Source organism: Pteronotus mesoamericanus, unplaced genomic scaffold (genome assembly GCF_021234165.1).
Source record: "Pteronotus mesoamericanus isolate MK-2021 breed Mesoamerican mustached bat unplaced genomic scaffold, CSHL_Meso_final contig_180, whole genome shotgun sequence".
Taxonomy (NCBI): domain Eukaryota; kingdom Metazoa; phylum Chordata; class Mammalia; order Chiroptera; family Mormoopidae; genus Pteronotus; species Pteronotus mesoamericanus.
The window spans coordinates 6,428,493-6,451,250 of record NW_026555076.1 but is presented as its reverse complement, the minus strand read 5'-3'; the positions used below and the strand labels follow the sequence as shown (position 1 = coordinate 6,451,250).

Genomic DNA, 22,758 nt, shown 5'->3' with positions numbered 1-22,758 from the left:
TTATGTTCGTTTGAAGTCCGTACACTATCCTTAAGAAGAAATATCAATTGTTTTTATAGATGGGAAGATTGAAGTGAAGTCTGTAAAGTGTAAGGTGTATTTTGGTAGGAATGAAGGTTTCATTGTGTCTTTTGATTCTCTACATATTCTTTATTTTTTAAACTCCTTAATTCCTTTTATTTCCTTACCCTGTATTCATCCAAACAATGTCTTCCCCGTCTGAGCTGCATTCCTAGACTACTGCTTCCTCTGCTCGAAGCAGTACCTCCTAAGACAAAACCTCTGTCCTTACTGTTTCAGATCATATCATTTGAATTTTCCATACCTGGTGTTTTGATGAATCAGGTCTCAGATATTTTCTAAAAATAGACTCTCATCTTCTGATGAATTATAGGTATCTACATTCAATACATTATTTTCACTTATGTAAAATCCTTATGCAGCTATCAGCACCTGTGTCAGATCTAAATTAATCTCTGCTGCTGTTGGTATTTATTTCCCCACTTACGTATTAATTGAAATTTGTAGTAATAGCTGTCTCTTAGATTTGCTTTAGGCATAAATTATGGTAAGGGGACCATTTCACATTGAATGTTTAAACAAGATGTCAAATGTGTTTCCTAGACACACAAAGTGATACAGAATAAGATTTAAAAAGCATTTTACAAAGTATGAAAAAAAGGAAATACATAGTTTTCCTCGTGGTAGATGTTGTGATGCTCTCTCAAATGGGGCTTCAGTCACTTTATAGAGATGTTGCAACAGAACAAATAATGGGGTTTCGACCACCTGCTGCCACAAAAGCCAAACTTGTGAGGCAGATGCTGGTGCTGAAAAAAAGAGGTTTTTCTCAGGTATTGTGGAATCTGGGAGAATGGTGAACCCCCATGTCAAAGCCTGTCTTTTCAGCAAGACCCAGACAAAATTCAGTGTCCAGAGCTCCTGCTGCAATTTGAAATACAGTACTTTGGGGCCTACAGGCGGCTGCTAAGCCATCATAGTCTTCATCCAGATAGCTTAGCTTGCTCCTGGCTGCTGTGTATTTTAGAATCCTTCCTGGAGCCTGTGTGGGGAGCCTGCATGACCATGGCTCAAGTGGCTGCTTCAGCCACAAGATCTCATACTCCTGGGAGAGAACATGAATACACCAGCGAGTGCATCCCTGTATGGGCAAGAGATACAGCAAGGCTCCCCACTGGAGGCCATAGGCCACATGGCTGCTAAGGCCCATGGCCCATGGAGAGAAAGAGAGCGTACACTATGCATGTCCAGGTCACGAGTAAGAATGAGACAAGAGCCCACATGCCTCTGTTCCCCTGTGTTTATATTAGCTTAGGTATAGGAAGCAACAAGTGCCTCCTCAATATGACTAATCAGCTTTCCAAATTTGCATGTGCTTTGGGTGGGTCCACCTCCACCAATTCCTTTCTTCCGCAGTCTAAACTGACAGGCCTTTTTGGTCCAGCACCTTCCCCTGTACCATATTGACCTCTTCGGTGCATGTGCTTCCTTCCCCTTGCCCCACTCCTGATCTGATAGTGAAAGGGGCGGGGGGGGGAGGGCTTTTTTTAAATCTATCCAATTACCTTGCTAGATTTTTGTACTAAGGCTCTATCTATTGATATTTCTAGCTTTCCATGTGCTCAGTGTAAGAACCTCCCCCTGTTGTCATCTTGCCAATGGTGGAGACTCCCCAGAGCTCCAGACATACTATCTACCAGTAACAATATCTGAAACTTGGATAAGCCTTTGTGTGGGTGTCCAACCCATGGCCTGTGGGCCACATGTGGCTCAGGATGGTTATGAATGCTGCCCAACACAAAATCATAAATTTACTTAAAACTTTTCTTTTGCTCATCAGTTTTTGTTAGTGTTTGCACATTTAATACGTGGCCCAAGACGACTCTTTTCTTCCAGCATGGCCCAGAGATGCCAAAAGGTTGGACACCCCTGCAAGGTTTCTGAAGTTGGAATAATTATAGAAAAGGTAAATTAAATTTGGCTCTCTCTCAGAAGGGTGAATGCTTTTAGATAAGGCAGCTCTCTTTAACTAAGGCCATCCTCTCAAAAGCTCTTGACAGTTGAAAGTTTTCTTCCAGCAGCACCCTCAGCAATTATGGAATAAATTCATCATTCTTGATGGATATCTTGGAAGCATATCCCAGCATCCCACACAATCCCCTCTCCTACTTCACAGATTCACTTCTCTGTGTACTTCCTAGTAGCAGCCCCACCCAGATGCTAGTGGACTTTTCTGTTTGTGGGAAATTAAAAAAGACATTTTAGTGGGAAATTACACAGCCTTCATCATGGCATATGTTCTTGGTATAACAACTAATTTGCACCATTTTCCTTCTCTACATACTCCTAGAGTCCCTTCTACTTCACTTGGCACATTTAACCTCCCTGGAATTATCTGTTACTGTGATGTAGATCTTCACCTTGAGTGTTTGAAATCCTGTCTCCATATTATTTCCAGGGTATAGATATGGCTTTTTTCATGGGCCAAGGCAGTACCAAGAATGTCCAGGTACTAGAGGCCAAATATACTCTTCTTACCTTATCATATAACAACAGTTGTACCTCCTCTTTAGGACCAGGGTCAATTTCTTTTTCCACAATACTGCTTCCGTCGCCACAACTCTAGAGTCTTCAGATTTGAACCTTTCTTCACAAATGGATAATGTTCTGTCATGGGTCACAAGATGATCCACATTTAACTCAAAGCTATGGTTTACTGCTGATTTAAAGGTGTACCTTGTCTCTAAGTCAGGACTTTAGCAGTGCCTTTAATAGAGCAGTCCCTCAATCCATCAAGTTAGCAGTGGCTTGATATTGGGTTTCACATGAGAAGTTTTCATGGTTGTGGACCTATTCCTATACCTCCTTTTTGAAAGCAGGTCTCTTAAACTAACAGTATGCTATGAAGACTACATGTTAATTGTTCAAATACTGTGTAAGCCCTCAGATAATAGGACTGGCTCAGAACCTGAAAGAGAGAGAGGGGGAGAGAGAGAGAGAGAGAGAGAGAGAGAGAGAGAGGAAGGAAGGAAGAAAAGGAAGAAAAAGAAAGAAAAAGAAAAGAAAAGAAATCACAAATTGTGTGTCTTTTCCTGCAATATGAATTTCTGCCACTTTTTAGAATAGGTGGGGTTCGATAACTTACTTATATTCTCCATGAGAAATGGTGGTTTATTTTGGTGTTGCTGTTGTTCCTTATTGCTAGCAGTTTGGACATTTGGAAACAGGACATTTGGTAAGAGGTGCCCATGCTGTGGAGCCCAAGCATAGCTTTCATCCCTGCTACCATACTCCACTCATGCACCCATTTACCAGCACAGGAGTAATCTGTACAGAAGCTGGCTGACATTGCCTGATTGAGTTATGTTTTCTACCTGCTATTTATTGCCTCTTTTATTATAGATGCTTCTTGTTGAGCAGTAACGTGTGATACAAAGATCTTCACACTTCATGTCCACTCTTAAATTCATGGACATTTGTGATTTGTTTGTTCATTTGACACAACACATGATTCTGTGTATATTGTAGGCTTTGGATACATCCCTTTCAACTCTAGAAACTCTGCCCATTGGGAATATCCCACCCTCCTCACTATTGCCTTTTAAAGTGACACTGAGTGTGACTATATGTAGCTGCTATGCATATTTTGGTTTACACCACATATCAGCCAACATATTCTTGAATTAATCTTAGGCTCTTCCTCATTTTTCAGCTGGTTTTAAGGTATACCTACAGTGGCCACATGTGTGAGTTAAAGGGTACACCTTGGTTCAACATTGGTAGTTAATATGGCTCTCTAGAATTCCTTCCAATGCAGCTTGCTTCTATCCTATTTTCTTACCTATGCTTCACTTTGAATATACCATTTCTATCTTCCAATGCATTATTGCTTGTCTCACCCAAACTATGACTTGTTGTGCCTAATAGAACTCAACTTATGATGCACGTAGGACCACGTGGTCATTGGTGTTTCTAGAATAGTATCTGAATCTTTACCAGGATTCAGTAGCATCTCAGGACTATTTTTTCAAATAACTATAATTCTCCAATAAAAAGGGCATGGCAGTGCTCCAGAATACCAAGGGGCAGCATTTTGATTATCCAACTGCAGCTTACCATAAGTTCCACACATTATCTTTTCCCACCACTGATGAGTTTAACATAGCCTACCCAAATACAGGAGCTCTTGCACTGAAACTTGAACCTACTGCAATTTTCTGCCTTCAACACTGCTAACCTAGTGCAGCCTTTTGTGCTACATGGTATATGGTTCAGAGCAGAGTTCCCTGGTGTTTAACATAATACTTTCCTAATGGAAGAGGCCAAAAACTATTTTTGCATCCTTCATGCTGGGAGGTTTGCATTGCAGTATATATCCTCTGTTTTTGGAAGCGATGTCCCACAATCATCTGGCTCGTAAACATTTTACTGATGGTGGGTGCCTAAAACTTTATTGTGTTTATTAGCTACCCTCTCACCTCATGTAAACAACATGTCTTAATAAGGCCTCTCACATACTAGCCACTTCTCATTCATCCAGTATGAATAGCATCGAACAATGTTGTTGATAATAGTGCAAGAGTGTAATTTTCAATAAGATGGCCAACTAGCCTGGGTCCCCTTAAGCTATGACAGAAGATGGGAGAATTAATATGGTCCTAGAAAAAATTAACATATACAGTATTGTCTATTTAAAAAATAAACAATTCTGACCCTGCTTTTTAATAAAAATGGAAAAAAATTGTCAACTCAGTGTCTATAAACATATACCCAAACTTGGGTTAATCTTCTCTAGCAAAGACACTGTATCTGATGATAAATTGCAATGGTGGATAATGTTTGACCAAGTTTACAATACTTCACTCTCATCTTTCAAAATGCACTTTGTGTTTGCATGGCCTATAAAAGTTAATTAGGTGGTGATAAAAGGGAGAATACTGCTCAAAAATACCTTTTATCTTAAGGGAAGCACTAATCTACCCTGGGATATATTTGTTATATTTAAAGAAAAATGGGTACAATTTCAGGATTCCACTTGGCTTTTCCCATTGCAGTTGCTTTTTCCCCAAAGTCCAAGAAAACAATATAGGAATTGTACAAACGACAAAGTGTGTACAGCCCAAATATTAATTCAGTGTCTGAGGAAATGACCCCTTGGGATCTAGAAGACACAGTGCATAACAGTCCTTAAAATCTAGTAACATCCTACTTTCACTAGTGTAGAGTTCCCCAAACAAATGACCATAGACAATTGGTGAACTTATTTTAGTGAGGGAATGTGAGAATCCTTGTCTATACTTATCTATGTGTTGTGGAGTCATTCTTCTTGGGATCCCAGACTGCTTGTCCATCAATGAGGTTAGTGTCTTACAACTGGTTCAAGTCTAAAAACTGGGAAAGTAATAGTTATTTTTATTTTATATTGAGCCAGCTGCCCCAAGTCTCTTGACTATTAATCTCTAATTAACTTTCTTTGTCTAAATTTAAACACAGTATTGTCACAAATTTATCAATCTGTCCTCCAGGTATTGTGTTCTTTTAACCACCATAACTTTCTGTTGACCAAGCTTCTTCTGAACTTACCATTCATTCTAGTTTATGATAATAAGGTGCTGAAACTAGAATGGCTTTTCTTTGGGAGCCATGGAAAGATCCTTTAATCCAGTCACTACAGATCTTCCCAGTTCTAAAATGACATTACTTCCTGTCAGAGTAGAACTGCAGTAAACCAACTCTAATCTTAGTGATGTGGTGTCTTTTCATTAACACATTTTTTATAATTTTGGAAAATGATCTATCTTTTGGGTCCTCCCATGGAACAGGAAAGAATATTGGAATATAGAGCATGGCGAAAAAAAATTCCTCCCATGGAAAGTGGTCTTCTGATTTCAGCCTTATGTAAACTATCTACTTAAGATCCTTACATTTCTAAGCCATTTAATCCCTTCTTTGTCTGCCTGCCATAGGAATGATAACATTCCTTCCTCCCTCAATGAGGGGTATTGTTTTTTTATGGTTCCAGATTCATGATAGTATATTTGTACCATCTTAGCAGGACCTTAAATCCTATATTCCATGAGGATGCTCCAACAAAATAAACTTACCCTCATCCAATTATTTTTTATTTTTGCCCTCTTGTTAAGCACCCTATAAATCCAGTCACATATGTATTCTCCTATAATTTGCTTGTTCTTGCTAGCTAAACCCTGCAGCTCCACTGGAAAATAATCCTTTATTTATTTATTTATTTATTTATTTATGAAGCCCAGAATGACTTCAGGTAGGTGTATTGATATGTATTCCTAACTACAGCATGGGTTTAAAGGGAGCATGGAAAAAAAAATCCTAAAGGGATTTTCTTGCAACATAGTAACCTGTTACCTTTAAGCAAAAGGCATGCTAACTTTTAATAGGGAGGTATGGTCCACTTCCTAGATTCAAGGGATTAAGAAAAATCTATCTATTTCAAAATTGTTAAATTAGGATTCACAGAAAAAAAAAATAAAAAAAATTACATAGTGGTGATGATCCTAAAAAAAAAAAAAAAAAAAAAAAAAAAAATTGTTGTGAACAAAAACCCCGGCTTAGCCAACCTGCTTTGGATTGGTGTTGTATATTCTTGGATCTTGACTATTCTGGCAAATACCTTGTCTTCAGCTTTCTCTACATTTCTCTCATTGCAGAAGATTAGAGCCTCTTTGTATGGTACTAAGGAGATCCTCTATTTTCCACAGTTAGCTTTTAATTGTCAATTATTAGTTTTAATTTTTGGTATCTTTGTCAAGAACATTGATAGTAATCACCACTTAATTCTTTTGTACCAAATAAAGCACTCCCTTGTACCAGTATAACATACCGCTATACCAGTGGTAAATGGCTTTATATTTGTACAGCAACCTTCAACCAGAACCAGCCATCTGTTCTAAACCAGCCATCTATGATGGGATACCGATTGCAGGCTACTAAGTCATTCAACTCTAAAATGTCATTCCAGCATCTCCGTTTTGGGTCACTCCTGGTATCAACTACTGAAGGTTTCATTTCTTGGGATACAGACAATGAGATAGAGATTAACAGTCAAGAGGTGCATTAGATAGTGATTTCCTCTTTCTTTTTTTGTATGGAAAGGAAGAAATCGTGTTCGGGTAGAAAATTAAGAGAAATACAGTATCAATGAGTGTCTCAGTTGAACCTACTGAGCTTTATAAAGCTGGGATGGAATAACAATGTTGTACTGAACTGAGACATCAATTTTCCATATTGATCAAATATTAGATTAAGACTAAATGAAAAAGTGGGTGTAACCTTGAGCGAGGTGTTTCCCTTCAACAACAAAACCTTCACAGGGACTGCTGAGATTTGAAGATTCCTTGTCAGCAGTACTCCTTGAAGTTGTGGAGTAGAACTTTTGTGACTGAAAACATTAGGTGGTGAGGCATTATAAAGTAAAACAAACTTCAGACTTTTATTTAAAAGAAGCTCCATTGCAAATAGTAAGTAAAGGTTAAGAAAACCTAAAATGGGTAAGAATTATATTAGTAATACCTAATTTTATCTATTTTACAATTAACAGCAGCTATGTACACTTAAAATAATATTGATATACACATGTGTTTGTGTGCCACAACATATATTGTTTATTTAATCTACAAACTGCATCAGAAGGAATTTGTATTTGTGAACCCCTGATAGTCTACTACCTCCAGAGGCTGATAAGTCATAAACTAGACGCTTTAAACCAGATAAGCTTATATGCACTTTCCATTTCTGAAATTCAGTTACTATAACATAAATATTTTTTTCAGTTATATTTCTTTTGATGGTTATATGGCCACTACACAAAGCTGTTTATATAAATGTTACCAAGAGAATCTGTAGACTAAATGGCATACATATTTATCCTTATCTTGAAACGAGCAGTGCATGAAATCTGCACAGAGTCTAATATATTTTTACTTTGATATTTCAACAATAGTTATAATTTTGAAAACATACTGATGTTTCATTATGGCTTTAGAACTATAACTAAAGAGATTAGTTTATGTGTTTATCTGATTAAATCTTTCTATAGAGAATAAACAGTAATGTTAAAACTAACATTTGCTTTTACAAATGTCACAGCTCAAAGTTCAACTTGAAATCATTATAAATTTGTTATCTAAAATGTTTCCTGAAAAAATTTGAAAGGTGAAAAATACTAACAGAAATAAAATGAAAATATGCTATGGATAATGAAAGCTATAAACAACAATACTGATTGCTGAACAGAAATAATTTATGTGGTATTTCTGAATATTAACTATAATGACATTCACTGTAATTCTCTTATGAGAGATATTTACAATTTTCTCATATAAATGACATCCTTATAAAATTCCCTTTGGATTTTCACTAATTTAATAGAAAGGGAGGTATTTAATAATCTCAACCAAAATTATCTTCTTTGATACTAAATGAGAATAGAAAGAGGCATGCAAATGTTAAAATGCATGTGTTAACTTCAGTATTCAATACCATTGTAAAGTGACATTTAAATATTATTTTATTTAAACTTTTAAAGAATTGATTATCATGGTGTATTCTGTAATTTTACAGCAAAATAGCTGTAGACATGGTCAGAAAATGACAGTTACTCTATTTGAGTCAAAAGGTCATAACATTTAAAAATGCTTCTCTTCTGAGTAATTTGTGAGATAGGTTTCTATAAATATATGATGACATTTCATGTGGTAGACAATTGTTCTTGGGAATTTAAAATTATATAGCAAATATATGCTCAGATTTGCAATGTGTAGCATCATTATTAACATGTTACTCTCCTTTCTAAAAGGAATGAATGCCTGTTTTCCGAGTCCAAATTATAACCCCTTCACATGGATGTTTTTCCTGGTTTCATGTCCTAACTATACTTATGAGGTATGCTATTGTGTATGTAAATATTTAAACTTTATTTGATTTTATAATAAATGCATGTGTTTATATATTTACATCTATTATATATGTTTTATCTGTAGATATAGCATAGATATAGGTATAAATTACGATATTGAAATTCAAGTTATATGCATAGAAATTCAGAACACTTCAGCCACAATTTTCCCTGGTAAAAATATTTGTGTATATATTTATCTATGTTTAAATAAAATTTTACAATCTTCACATAAAATGTCTTGAGATATTTTGGGATTTTATTTTATTTTTATAAAAGGTATTTGGAACAATGCCTTCCATTTCCTTATGAAAAATTATACTATTTTATAGGATTGCTTATGACTTAATCATATTTAACATAAATTATTTGGGGGGAATTTATTTCTACCTATAACTTTTCTATGGTGTTTTAAGCTTTGAATTATCTAGTTAATGTTACAAATGAATAAATTACTAGGTTACTCATAGGTAAATGTTAATTTATGCTTTAATCTAACAGATTGGATCATGGATTAGCTTCACAGTAATGACACAAACACTGCCAGGTGAGACCTAGGTTTACTTACAATTGTAGTAAATGTATCTTCAGAAGCGATTGCTGCACGTTGTTATAGTTCTCTAGTTTGTCCTGTTTGCAAAAGGATTTTATGCTTTCATTTATATTTTTATTTTGGATTTCTGTGCAGTTTCAAAATATAGTGAAACATTATTTGCTATGTATTGCTCTGTGTTGTGGCTTAATCTGAACCAGCAAATTTAGTTAAACAGAGGTAGTGGTAATAATGCATTTAACTCAAAATTCTCTCTTGTCTATGTATGCAGATGTGTGTGTGTGCGCTCTTCAAGGGTCCATGAGTGTCTGTGAAGGGAAGACGGAGAGAATGAACATATACTTTTGAATGCTGGCATTTTAACACATGCAAGGAAGCTAAATTTCAATTAACTGCATGTATTCAAAGAGATATCAGTTTTATCAATTGTACCCATTTTTTGCTCCACTGTACAAAATTTTGAATCACAGTAAATGTGGTTGGTCATAAGTGTTTGGGTGTTATGCGTGAAGAGGGATATTATATGCATATTAAAACTGTTAGTGATAAACTCAGAGATAAAAAAAATTCCTTGTTTGGAAGTACTTTGTGGCAACAGGATACAAACAATGTAGATGTATTTTGATCTCTGTTATATACATTTTATGTTTATTAAACCATGCAGTAAATATTGATTAAACATATACAAGCTAGACAATGAATATGAGTAAATAAAATAAATGGAAAACTATAAAATTTTTGAGAAATATTTTAAGAGCAATATATGATATTTTTTTATTTTTAATCTTTCTCTGTTATGATACTTCAATAAAATCTTATACATACATCTTTTTATATTTTTATTTGTTTGTATATACATCCATGCATTTACTATTTCTTTTTTTTAATTAATTAATTAATTTTTTTCAAATACATTTGTCTCTGCCTACGCCCCCTACTTTCCCTTGCCCCCTCCTTCCATCCCACCCTCCCTCAACTCTTCCCCTTTGGTTTTGTCCATGAGTCCCTGCTAAATGTTCTTTGACTTTCCCCTTCCCTTCCTTTTCCCCAGACCCCCTCCCTCCTTCCCTCTCATCTCTGTTGGTTTCTTTTCCTTTCAGTGTTGCTGGTCTTATTTTCCTTGCATCTTTGTATTGTTGGTTAGATTCCACCTCTAGGTGAGATCATATGGTATTTGTCTTTCGCCCCCTGGCTTATTTCGCTTAGCATAATGCTCTTCAGTTCCACCCATTCTGTCGCAAAGTTTAGTAGTTCTTTTTTTCTTTCTGCTGCGTAGTATTCCATTGTGTTTATGTACCATAATTTTTTGATCCAGTCATCTACTGATGGGCATTTAGGTTGCTTCCAACACTTGGCTATTGTAAATTGTGCTGCTATGAACATTGGGGTGCATAGGTTCTTTTGTATTGGCGTTTTGGTGTTCTCAGGGTATAGTCCCAGCAGGGGAATCACTGGATCAAAAGGCAATTCCATTTTCAGCTTTCTGAGGAAATTCCACACTGCTTTCCATAGTGGCTGCACCAGTCTGCATTCTCACCAACAGTGTACTAGGGTTCCCTTTTCTCCACAGCCTCGCCAGCACCTGTTGTTGATCTGTTTCTGATGGCCATTCTGACTGGTGTGAGGTGGTACCTCATGGTGGTTTTGACCAGCATTTCTCTGATGGCTAGTGATGCTGAGCATCCTTTCAAATGTCTCTGGGCCCTCTGTATCTCCTCCTTGGAAAAGTGTCTGCCCAGGTCCTTTACCCATTTTTTGATTGGATCGTTCATCTTCTTGGAGTGGAGTCATGTGAGTTCTTTATATATCTTGGAGATCAAACCTCTATCTGATGTATCATTAGCGAATATATTTTCCCATACAGTTGGCTCCCTTTTCATTTTGCTGATGTTTTCTTTAGCCGTGCAGAAGCTTCTTATTTTGATGAGGTCCCACTCGTTTATTCTTCCCTTTATGTCCCTTGCTTTAGGAGACATATCAGTGAAAATATTGCTGCGTGGGATATCTGAGAGTTTCCTGCCAATGTTCTCCTCGAGGACTTGGATGGTGCTGAGACTTACATTTACGTATTTTAACCATCTTGAGTTTGTTTTTGTGTCAGCTGATGATCCAATTTCAATTTTTTGCATGTAGCCGTCCAGCTCTCCCAACACCATTTGTTGGAGAGGCTATTATTACTCCATTTTATGCTTCTGCCCCGTTTGTCAAATATTAGATGCCCATAGAGACCTGGGCTTATTTCTGGGCTTTCTATTCTGTTCCACTGGTCTATGGATCTGTTCTTGTGCCAGTACCAGATTGTTTTGAGTATAGTGGCTTTGTAGTAGAGTTTGATGTCCGGTATTGTGATCCCTTCTACTTCGTTTTTCTTTCTCAAAATTGCTCCCGCTATTCAGGATCATTTATGGTTCTATATAAATTTTTGAAGTGTCTGTTCTATTTCTGTGAAATATGTCATTGGTATCTTAATAGGGATTGCATTGAATCTATAAATTGCTTTGGGTAGTATGGACATTTTGATGATATTAATTCTTCCAATCCATGAGCACAGTATAATCCTCCATTTATTTGTGTCTTCCTGAATTTCTTTCTTCAATGTTGTATAGTTTTCTGCACACAGGTCTTCTACATCTTTGGCTAAATTTATTCCTAGGTACTTTATTTTTCTTCTTGCTATATTGAATGGCATTTTTTTTCTGATTTCTTCTTCTTCTATTTCATTGCTCGTGTACAAAAATGCCTTTGATTTCTGAATATTGACTTTGTATCCTGCTGTTTTGCCAAATACACTTATTAGGTTAAGGAGTTTTTTGGTAGAGTCTACAGGGTTTTCTATGTACACTATCATGTCATCTGCAAACAGTGATAGCTTTACTTCCTTCTTTCCTATTTGGGTGCCTTTTATTTCTTTCTCTTGTCTGACCGCTGTGGCTAGGACTTCCAATACGATGTTGAAAAGAAGCGGTGAAAACGGACATCCTTGTCGTGTTCCCGATCTTTTTCGGAAAGCTTTTAGTTTTTGCCCTTTGAGTATGATGTTGGCTGTAGGTGTTTCACATATGGCCTTTATTATGTTGAGGAATGCCCCATTTATTCCCATTTTGCTGAGTGTTTTGATCATAAATGGGTGCTGTACCTTATCGAATGCTTTTTCTGCGTCTATCGAGATGATCATGTGGTTTTTGTCTTTTCTTTTATTTATGTGATGCCACAGGGATGGCATGTATTGTACCATCCCTGCATCCTTGGGATGAATCCCACTTGATCATGGTGGATCATCTTTTTAATGTATTGCTGGATGCGGTTTGCCAATATTTTGTTGAGGATTTTAGCATCTATGTTCATCAGCGAAATTGGCCTGTAGTTTTCTTTCTTTGTAGGGTCTATATCTGGTTTTGGGATCAGGGTGATGCTGGCCTCATAGAAAGAGTCTGGGAGTCTTCCCTCCTCTTGGTTTTTGGAATAGTCTGAGAAGGACAGGGGTTAGTGCTTCCTTAAATGTTTTGTAAAATTCTCCTGGGAAACCGTCCGGCCCTGGGCCTTTGTGTGCCGGGAGTTTCTTGATTACTGCTTCGATTTCCCCAGCTGTTATCGGTCTGTTCAAGCTTTCTGTTCTTCCTCCTTCAGTGTTGGAAGATTATACTTTTCTAGAAATCCATTTCATTAAGGTTTTCAAATTTCTTGGCATATAATTGTTCATAATAGTTTCTAACGATCCTTTGTATTTCTGTGGTATCAGTTGTTATTTCTCCTCTTTCATTTCTGATATTATTAATTTGGGTCCTCTCCCTTTTTGTCTTGATGAGTCTGCTTAAAGGCTTGTCAATTTTATTGATCTTTTCAAAGAACCAGCTTCTGGATTGGTTGATCCTTTTCGTCTCTATGTTATTCAGTTCTGCTCTAATCTTGACTATTTCCTTTCTTCTACTTGCTCTGGGATTTATGTGTTGTTGTTTCTCCAGTGCTTGAAGTTGTAGTGTTAGGTCTTTTGTTTGAAATGTTTCTATCTTTTTTAGGCAAGTCTGTATTGCTATGAACTTCCCTCTCAGGACCGCCTTCACTGTGTCCCATAGGTTTTGGACTGTCGGATGTTCACTTTCATTTGTTTCCAGAAATTTTTTGATTTCTTCTCTTATCTCATTATTGACCCATTCATTGTTTAATAGTTTACTGTTCAGTCTCCATGAGTTTGCAAGTTTTTCTCTTTGAGGTTGATTTCCAGTTCAAGCCCTTGTGGTCCGAGAAAAAGTTTGGTATTATTTCAATTTTCCTGAATTTGCTGAGGTTTGCTTTGTGTCCTATCATGTGGTCTATCTTTGAAAAACTGCCATGAGCACTTGAAAAGAATGTGTATCTTCCTTCTTTGGGATGTAAGGTTCTAGATATGTCAGTTAAGTCTATTTGATGCAGTCCGTCATTCAGCTCCACAATATCGTTATTGATGTTTTGTTTGGAAGATGATCTGTCCATTTTTGACAGTGGGGTGTTGAAATCCCCTACTATCAGTGTGTTGCTGTCTATTTCTTTTTTGAAGTCATCCAACAATTTCCTTATAAACTTGGGTCCTCCTATATTGGGAGCATATAAGTTTACACTGTTTATGTCTTCTTTATAGATTCTTCCTTTAAGTAGTATAAAGTGCCCCTCTGGGTCTCTTTTTATGGCCTTTGTTTTGAAATCTACTTTGTCTGATACAAGAATGGCAACCCTGGCCTTTTTTTCTTGCCCATTTGCTTGGAATATTTTTTTCCATCCTTTGCTTTCAATCTGTGTAGGTCTTTGGCTCTGAGGTGGGTCTCTTGGAGGCATCATATGTGTGGGTCATGTTTTCTTATCCCTTCAGCTACCATGTGTTTTTTGATTGGGGCATTTAGTCCATTTACATTGAGAGTTATTACTGATAGAAACTTATTCATGTTTTCTCTCTGTACCTGTGTTTTTCTCTTTCTCACTCTTTTCCTTCATCTTCTTAAAGCAGTCCCTTTAGCATATCTTGGAGTGCTGGTTTGGTAGAGATGTATTCTTTTAGCCTTCTCTTGTCTGGGAAACTCCGTATTTCCCCTTCTATTTTAATTGAGAGCCTTGCTGGGTAGAGCAGCCTTGGTTGTAGGCCCTTGCTTTTCATGACTTGGAATATTTGTTGCCATTCCCTTCTGGCTTGTAGTGTTTCTGCTGAGAAGTCAGCTCCTAGGCATATCGGGGCCCCCTTGTATATGACTTTCTCCTTCTCTCTTGCTGCCTTGAGGATTCTCTCTTTGTTTTTGATAGTTGCCATTTTAATGATGATGTGCCTTGGAGTGTACCTCCTTGAGTCCCTCTTGTGTGGGGTCCTCTGTGCCTCCTGGATCCATGAGACCCTTTCTCTCCTCAAATTGGGGAAATTTTCCATCATTACTTTTTCGAGGATGTTCTTTATCCCTTGCTCCTCTTCTCCTCCTTCTGGTATCCCTATTATACGGATATTATTGTGTTTCAGGTTGTCCTGAATTTCCCTAAATGCCTCTTCATTCTTTTTGAGTCCTTTTTCCATTTCTTGTTCTTTCTCGGAGCTTTTTTCTACCTTATCCTCCATCTCACTGATTCGATCCTCAACTTCATCCTGCCTGCTTTGGATTCCTTCTACTGTGTTCTTCAATTCAGAAATGGTATTCTTCATATCCTCTTGTGTCTTCTTCATAGTTTCTATGTCCTTTTCCAGGTTGATATAGTTTGTTGTAAGATCCTGATAGTTTCTCTGCAGTTTCTCATAGTTATCTTTGAGCTGGCTGAGCTCACTGAGCTTCCTTAGAAGCATTGTTTTGAATTCAATATCTGATATTTCCCTTGACTCTATTTCATTTAGCTCTCTCTGTGGGGAGTTCCCTTTCCCACTCATTTGGGAGAACTTTTTTTTCTTCCCATTTTTGAGAGTCTGTTAAGTAATTTATTTATTGATATTTTTTTCTAATATAACTTTCTATATCCATCACAGAAATAATAAAAATATTTATCTCTTTTTTCTTCTAGTTGGAATTTTTACACTTCTGATGAGTATCCAGATGTCTTTGTGGGCACAAAAGAAACATAAGATTTATCTGAAGAAATTCAATTCTTATATGCATAGGAAATCAGCAATGATTCCATTCATACTGTAGGAAAAATAAATGATCTTATCTCATATATTTAAAAATAAACGTAATCTCAGTAATCAGACTTGATCAAGTATGGTTGACTATTATGTTCCAGAAAGTCACAAACAACAGTATTTTACTAAGTAAAACTAGAAAATGGTCGTAATCTAACTAAATTTAGAGTAATTAACTTGAGGCAAATGAAAAACATAAATTAGAGATATAATTAATGGAAAATAACATACAATATTTTGCAAGGGACCAGTCCTTGAAAAATATGTTTTATTTCATTAAATATTTCATAAATCTATTTTCTTAAGACAACTAAAATATCTGAAATCTAAAGTAAATATTTTTAAAAGTTGTGACATTTAAATCTCTTGAATTTAACCTATTATTTTGATAATTATTAAAATTTTCCCCCATTGTTCAAAGTGTTAGAGAAGAATATAATGTCTTATGTCAGGAATTGACTACATTGTGAAAATTTTACCTATATTTAAAATCAAATACTCATAAATAGTCATGTATATTATTTATTCATAACACACACAATGTATAATTATAAAATTACAGCAATATTTTCTAGAAATTTATTAAATCACTTCAATATAAACTGTATGTATTTTTACATTTATATATACATCGATTTATATGTAAATATATATTGAAATATATGCAATTCAAATTAGTTGTATGTGATGAAGAGGGAGTATATTGGCCATTTTTTGAGAAATAGAGTGAAAAAATTTTGCTTAATTTTTACATTTAAATTCCTGTATCTTCTCAAGCCTTGTGTGTCTATGTGAATATGTACATATTATTTTGACAAGGAAATGGCTGATATTGCAAAAACCAAGAACACATTATTTATATACTTAAAACAATTTTTAGTTTCATCATTTTAAAATTGGGATTTTTCAGACTGATTCATTTCAAGAGCTTTTCCTATTCTCAAATATACACTATAGATATATAAATAACAAAATATCTTCATTAAACCTTTGAGTATATATGTTTTTGACAAAATATCCTTGGACAAGTTGTGCCTATATGAATTCTATGGGTATTTATTATTAAAATTTGTAGTTAATATTCAAGAAATAACAAAAACAACTCTTTAACAACACTAGTATTATTCACAAATATATAGTATTAAAATACTACAGGGGAAGACAAGAACAAACCTTATCTCCTTAACAACCACTAGGGAAAATAACATGGGATCATGCAAAACTCTAAAGGAGGTTCTAATGTATTAATCCACATACATGTGACAAATCTATGTAATTAAATACCTTGATGAATATGCCTTTGTGGAAAAAATAAATAAACAGAGTAGTTTCTGTTTTCTTCACTGGGTCTGGACTGATGCCAAACTAGGAAGCTTGCATGTAGTTGCAGGACTAGAAGGTCTTTGATGCAGCAACGGTGGATGGGAAACATGTACTATTACAAAGACTGGAAGTAATTTAAAGCAGGGGTGCAAAAATAGAACCACGGACATCGGCTCCTACCTTTAAATTCCTTAGTATAGTAAGCATTATGACCCCTGACAAGCCATAGTTTTGCACCTCCCATTTGGAGTTTGTCAGCAGTGTAGATATTTATGTTTTGTGAACATAATTAAGCATACACAATTCAATAAATTAACATCAGAATTTTCTGAGTGATTATTAGATACAATATTAAAAGAAACCTTAGAGCTATTCAATCTACTTATTACTCTAATAGCTAGTTTTTTAATAATTATCTAGAATAATACTTCTTCTAGCCCCAAATAAAATTTTCCAAACAGTGTTGGTAAAACACAACATCTTTCTCTTTCACACATTTCTCCACATGTTTCTTATTAACTAGCTAGAGAAGGGAAAAAAAAACAAAAGAAAAAAATATAAATTGAATCAACTGCCACATGACCCTATATTATCACAGCATACTGCATCTCTTCCCCACCCCTTTCATCTTTTCTACCTCGAGCTGTTATTTTAAGGTGTTTTTGGTTTGTTTGCAATTATTTTCTAAACATCATTTGACAAACTTTGAATAAAAATAGACCTGTAGTGCATTTTGTCTTTCAGCAAAAGTTTTGTGAAAACAAGTTATTCTCTGACTCATTTGCAGACACACACAGCAATTTTAAGCAATAACACATCTTTAAGGACACAATGAAAATATGGTACAATCAAATAATATTAAAACAAATAAAACATTCTTACTTTTAAAATGTGCATATTCAATCTTACTTCCCTAAGAAAATCATAGAATTCAGTACTATAGTTTAATATTTTGTATGTTGATCTTTAATCTTCCAATAATTAAACATAATTTCAAGATATTTTAAATTTAGTTTTAAGTAACTACTATTGAATACATGTTAAATTTTAGCAGTTGATGTATTTCAATTATAACAATTATGTTCATAAAATAAAATGACCTATGAATTAATAATGACAGTTTTTCTATTTTTTATTTTAATAATAATAAAAAAAGAAAATCCTTTTGGTTGTTCCCAGATATTAGAGGTGATTATTGTGGAGAGGAGGATCAATAAAATGACATTGGTCTGATCAAGATAGCATAAAGTATGATAAACAAAGAGGAGTCACTCATGTCAACCAAAATGGCTGTCAGTCAGCCATGACACTTTGGTTCAAGAAGGAAATTACCTAAGTTACAGCGGGCACATCTGGCAAGGAGACACATTTAAGATATCTGCACATGGAACTGGAGAGTATTTTGCTAAATGAAATAAGCCAGGCAGTGAAAGACAAATACCATAGGATCTTACCAATAAGTGGGACCTAATCAACAAAACAGACAAGCAAGGAAAATATACCCAGAAACATGGAGATAAAGAACAAATTGACAGTGACCAGAAGGCAGTCAGGGGAAGGAATGAGAGAAGGGTCAAGGAACATGTATAAAAGGACCCATGGACAAAGACAAGGGTGGGGAGGATTAACTGTGGGAGGCAGGGGGTAGGCAGGGCAGAGGAGAGTAATGGGGAAAACTGTAATTGAACAGCAGTTAAAAAAAGATATCTACACATGTGGTCAGAGCAGACACATCTGGCAAGGAGACACACCTAAGATATCTGCACATGATATCAGAGCAACCATGTCTTAAGAGCAGGGCCACCCGTGGATAGGCTGCTGGGCAAATTCCCCACTTGGCATCAGGGGTGCAAAGACATTTATCAAAAAGACCCGGAAGGGTGGAGTACACCACTTTCAAGATGTAACTGAGGCAGGCTCCAGACCACTGCTGAGACAGCCAAGCTCCACACACCAGAGTGTTGCTCCATGCCATGCTGATTTCCCGTGGCTCTGCCCTGCTGGCCTGAAGACTTTGTCTTCCCTGCTGCCCACCTGGCTCCAGAAATCCTTCCTTGCAAGGCACTGACAACTCCCTTGTCCACCATACTGTCTCCCAGACCTGCAGTTTGAGACTCTGGGATTCGGGTCCGTTATCCTCCATTGATTGCTCTGCATGTGTATTATATTTCTCTTAGACTGTTAGAGTGTGGGTAGGATATTAATGCATGTTGTTGTTCTGCTTTGAGTGAACCTACCTTTAATAAAAGCTGACTGAATAACATAGTTATTGTGTGCATCTCTCGTCTATTCGTTGTTGTTGGGCTGCTCAGCAGGCTACTAGCTGAGCAGTTACCCTACTGACTTATAGGAAAGGCTATATAATGAACCTATGCTTGTGAAAATTATAGCAAATGTTAGTTTATAAGAACAGTTAAAGGCATTTATACAATTTTTGCATGATGATAATAATTAAAAACCATTTATTTTAAAGGCTGCTTGAAAGTTAATTTTCACCCAGGTGCATACTGCAGCCTGTAATTAGCCTTTCTCCATGGGACGTTTGGTCGTGGAGATGCACAAAGCATTTCCAGAGGCAGAAGTGCCATGCTAAAATGGGATTTTGTTTTTTAACTGTAGTTTGATAATGCTGATTAAAACATGTTTGAAAAAAAGTGCTCAGAAATATTTGAAAATACAACGTTAGGGTATTATGCTAAGTGAAATAAGTCAGGCAGAGAAAGATAAAAATATTGTATGATTTCATTTATATGTGGAATGTTAAAAAACAAAACGAACAAATTAAACAAAACAGAAACAGGCCCATAGATGCAGAGAACAAACTGATGATTGCAGGAGGGTAAATTGGGGATCATAAAGGTGAAAGGAAAAAAAGGTATTGACACCAATCTACACTTATAAAATAAATATGCCATGGGAGTAAAACGTGCAATACAGGGGATATAGTCAATAGTAGTGCAATAACTTTGCAGCGACAGACTGTTATAAGACTTTTGGTGGTGATCACATTGTAGGTTGTATAAGTGCCGAATCATGCTGTACACCTGAAAATAATAGCATATACTGTGGCAACTAAACTTTAATAAAAACAATTTTTGAATCTATAATCATCCCACAATTACTATCATGAGAATATAAAAAGCATATTTTCATCTATTTTTTGTTTGAAAAAATTAAATACTATAAGAGAAGTGCCTGGAAAATTTTGTTATTTACATTAAATATAAGAAATGTTCACAATAATCACAAAGCATAAAGTCCTGTCTATCCCACTGGTTTACCGGCCTGGAGATCAATGTTATTTCTTTGATAAATTCTTACTTACAATTCATTATTTTTTTGTTAATGATCTTTTATTTTCTATCCATTCACAAGATTTTTTTTTTCTCAAAAATATATCTTATACTCCTGGTGTTATCTCCAAGTAAAGCGAATTGTTATACTTTATTCACAATGGACTAATTCATCAGCAAATACAATAAAATATAGAATTCCAATAAGGATTTTTTAAACCTAAGAAAGATAACTTTAAGAAGTTTATAGAACTTTAAAATATTATTTAGGAATTATTATTTTAAAATACTTGACAGAGACAGTTTGTTTAACCTGGTTAGATATGGGTTTTCTTAGCTTTAAAATAAGTGTTTGAGGTAAGTAACCTGTTATAAAATTTGCATGTATATTCTTAGAGAATATTACTCTAGATCTAAATAATTGCCAATTCTCATTGCTTCTAAAATAATGTAATAAAATCAATATTTGAATTATATGACTAATATTTAGATTTATATAACATAATTTCTATTAATATATTGAAAGTATTTATTAATGCTTAGTATCTGAAAATTAGTATTTGGGTCTGAGCTCTCCTGAATAGAGTAAACAGGATGTCTTCTTTTAAGAAACTTTCTATTTGAAGTTGAAAATGAGAATATAACAACTAAATAAATAAGTGGCAGAGTAATTTTAGACTGTGATCAATGCTAAAAGAGAATAAATTGTGTGCTATGGCATAGTAAATAGCAATAGAAGAACTAGGATGAGGCATTTGGTATGATGGATTTCCCTTCTAAGCTGATAATTGTAGAGTATTAAGCCAGGTGAAGGATTGCAGGTAGAACATTTTAGACACTTAAAATTGATGTGTATTAGACTCTGAGACAGGAAAACCTGTCAGTTCTCCTAACATGTGGTATTTTCTTTTCTTTTCTTTTCTTTTTTTAAAGATTTTACTCATTTATTTTTCATGAGAGGAATGGAGGGAGAAAGAGAAGGAGAGAAACATCCATCAATAGCCTTTCTCTATCCCCTGTTTAGATATGGGTTTTCTTAGCTATAATGTTTATTCTGCGCCCGAGAGCTCAGGCCCAAATACTAATTTTCAGATATGAAACACTAATAAATATTTTCAATAAATTAGTAGAAATTATGTTATATAAAACTAAATATTAGTCCTGTAATTATGCATACACTGCAACCCAGGCAGGTACCCTGCCAGGGAATCAAATCAGTGACCTTTGGGTTTGTGGGACAATGTCCAACTAATTGAACCACACCAGGCTGGGTACGTATGGTATTTTCCATTTTGTATTTGGCTGGATATGCCCTGATATATCATTTCCTAATGAATAATGAAGTTGAGCTCTTTTTCATATGTTTAATAGTCATGCGAGTGTCTGCTTATGTAAGTTGTTGTCTTTTGTCCAAAAGCTATAGAGTCTTCTTTCTTCCTGATATTTAGAAAATCTTTATATATTCAAGTTTTGAGTTCCTTGTTTTATATCCATCTATGTACTCTCATACTCTATTAATCTGTTTCATCTATTTCTCCATGGATCTCTCAAAAGAGAAAACATATTATCCTGTTCTGTGAGTTGTTTTCTTATTTCCTCATGGCATATTTTGATTAATAGTAATTATTAACATTAATATATTCTAGTTAATCATTTCTCTTTTATAATTATTTCTTTTTGTGTCTTTAAAATGCCCTTTGCATAGTCTAAGGTCACAAACATGCTCACCTATATTTTTGGTCAAGATCTTTAATATTTTATATTATGTATTTAGATGTGCCATCTATCTGGTGTTCATGTGTACAAAGGAATATAGAAGCCAAGATATATTTTTATTGTATAGTTAGGCAATGTCCTAGACTATTTATAAAGACAAAAAATTGTCCACTGCACTAAACAGTATCATAAATCTGTTGACTGTATATGTGAGCTTCTATTTTATGGGTTCACAGACCTATCCCATTGGTTAGACTTCTGTTGTTTTTTGCTTGTTTGTTTTTGTTTGCTTTGGGTTTTTTTTGTTTGTTTTTTAATATGGAATACTTCATGAATTTGCATGTCATCCTTGTGCAGGGGCCATGTTAATCTTCTCTGTATCATTTCAATTTTAGTGTATGTGCTGCCAAAGTGAGCGCTGCTTTGGCTTTTAACTGTGAACCAATCCTTGTTTGTCTTAATTTAGTCACGTTTTCAGGTAACATTGATACTTCCACTTTCTTTTCTCTTCTTCAATATTGTTTTGGTTATATTTGGGACACTGTATTGAATTTATAATTATTTCTTTAAAATAAAAAAATCATTTGAATTTTAATGGGGATTACATTGAACCTATAGGTTAATTTAAGGAGAATTGATCTTTGTGATGTTAGGTTTTCAATGAATTTTTTTTTTCATTTATGAAGTAGTCTTTACTTTTGATTGATAAAGCTTTTTAGATTTCCATGTTGAGGTCTTCATATATTTATTAGATTTATTTTAACATATTTGATTTTTATCATTATTTAAAATGTTTTTT

At 35.1% G+C, this 22,758-nt stretch overlaps 1 protein-coding gene and 1 non-coding gene across 2 annotated transcripts in view; one reads left to right on the top strand and one right to left on the bottom strand.

The window, feature by feature from the left end:
* Positions 1-15,637, top strand: part of TECRL (trans-2,3-enoyl-CoA reductase like) — an 87,880-nt gene extending 72,243 nt beyond the window's left edge. The window contains exons 10-12 of the mRNA XM_054566730.1: positions 8,852-8,937; positions 9,452-9,497; positions 15,510-15,637. Coding sequence (XP_054422705.1) covers positions 8,852-8,937; positions 9,452-9,497; positions 15,510-15,637 — 260 coding nt within the window. The remainder of the gene's footprint in view (positions 1-8,851; positions 8,938-9,451; positions 9,498-15,509) is intronic.
* A 6,634-nt stretch (positions 15,638-22,271) lies between these two features.
* Positions 22,272-22,378, bottom strand: LOC129065553 (U6 spliceosomal RNA). The gene has a single exon (XR_008528596.1). It is a non-coding gene; the product is annotated as a U6 spliceosomal RNA (small nuclear RNA).
* Positions 22,379-22,758: the final 380 nt, after the last annotated feature.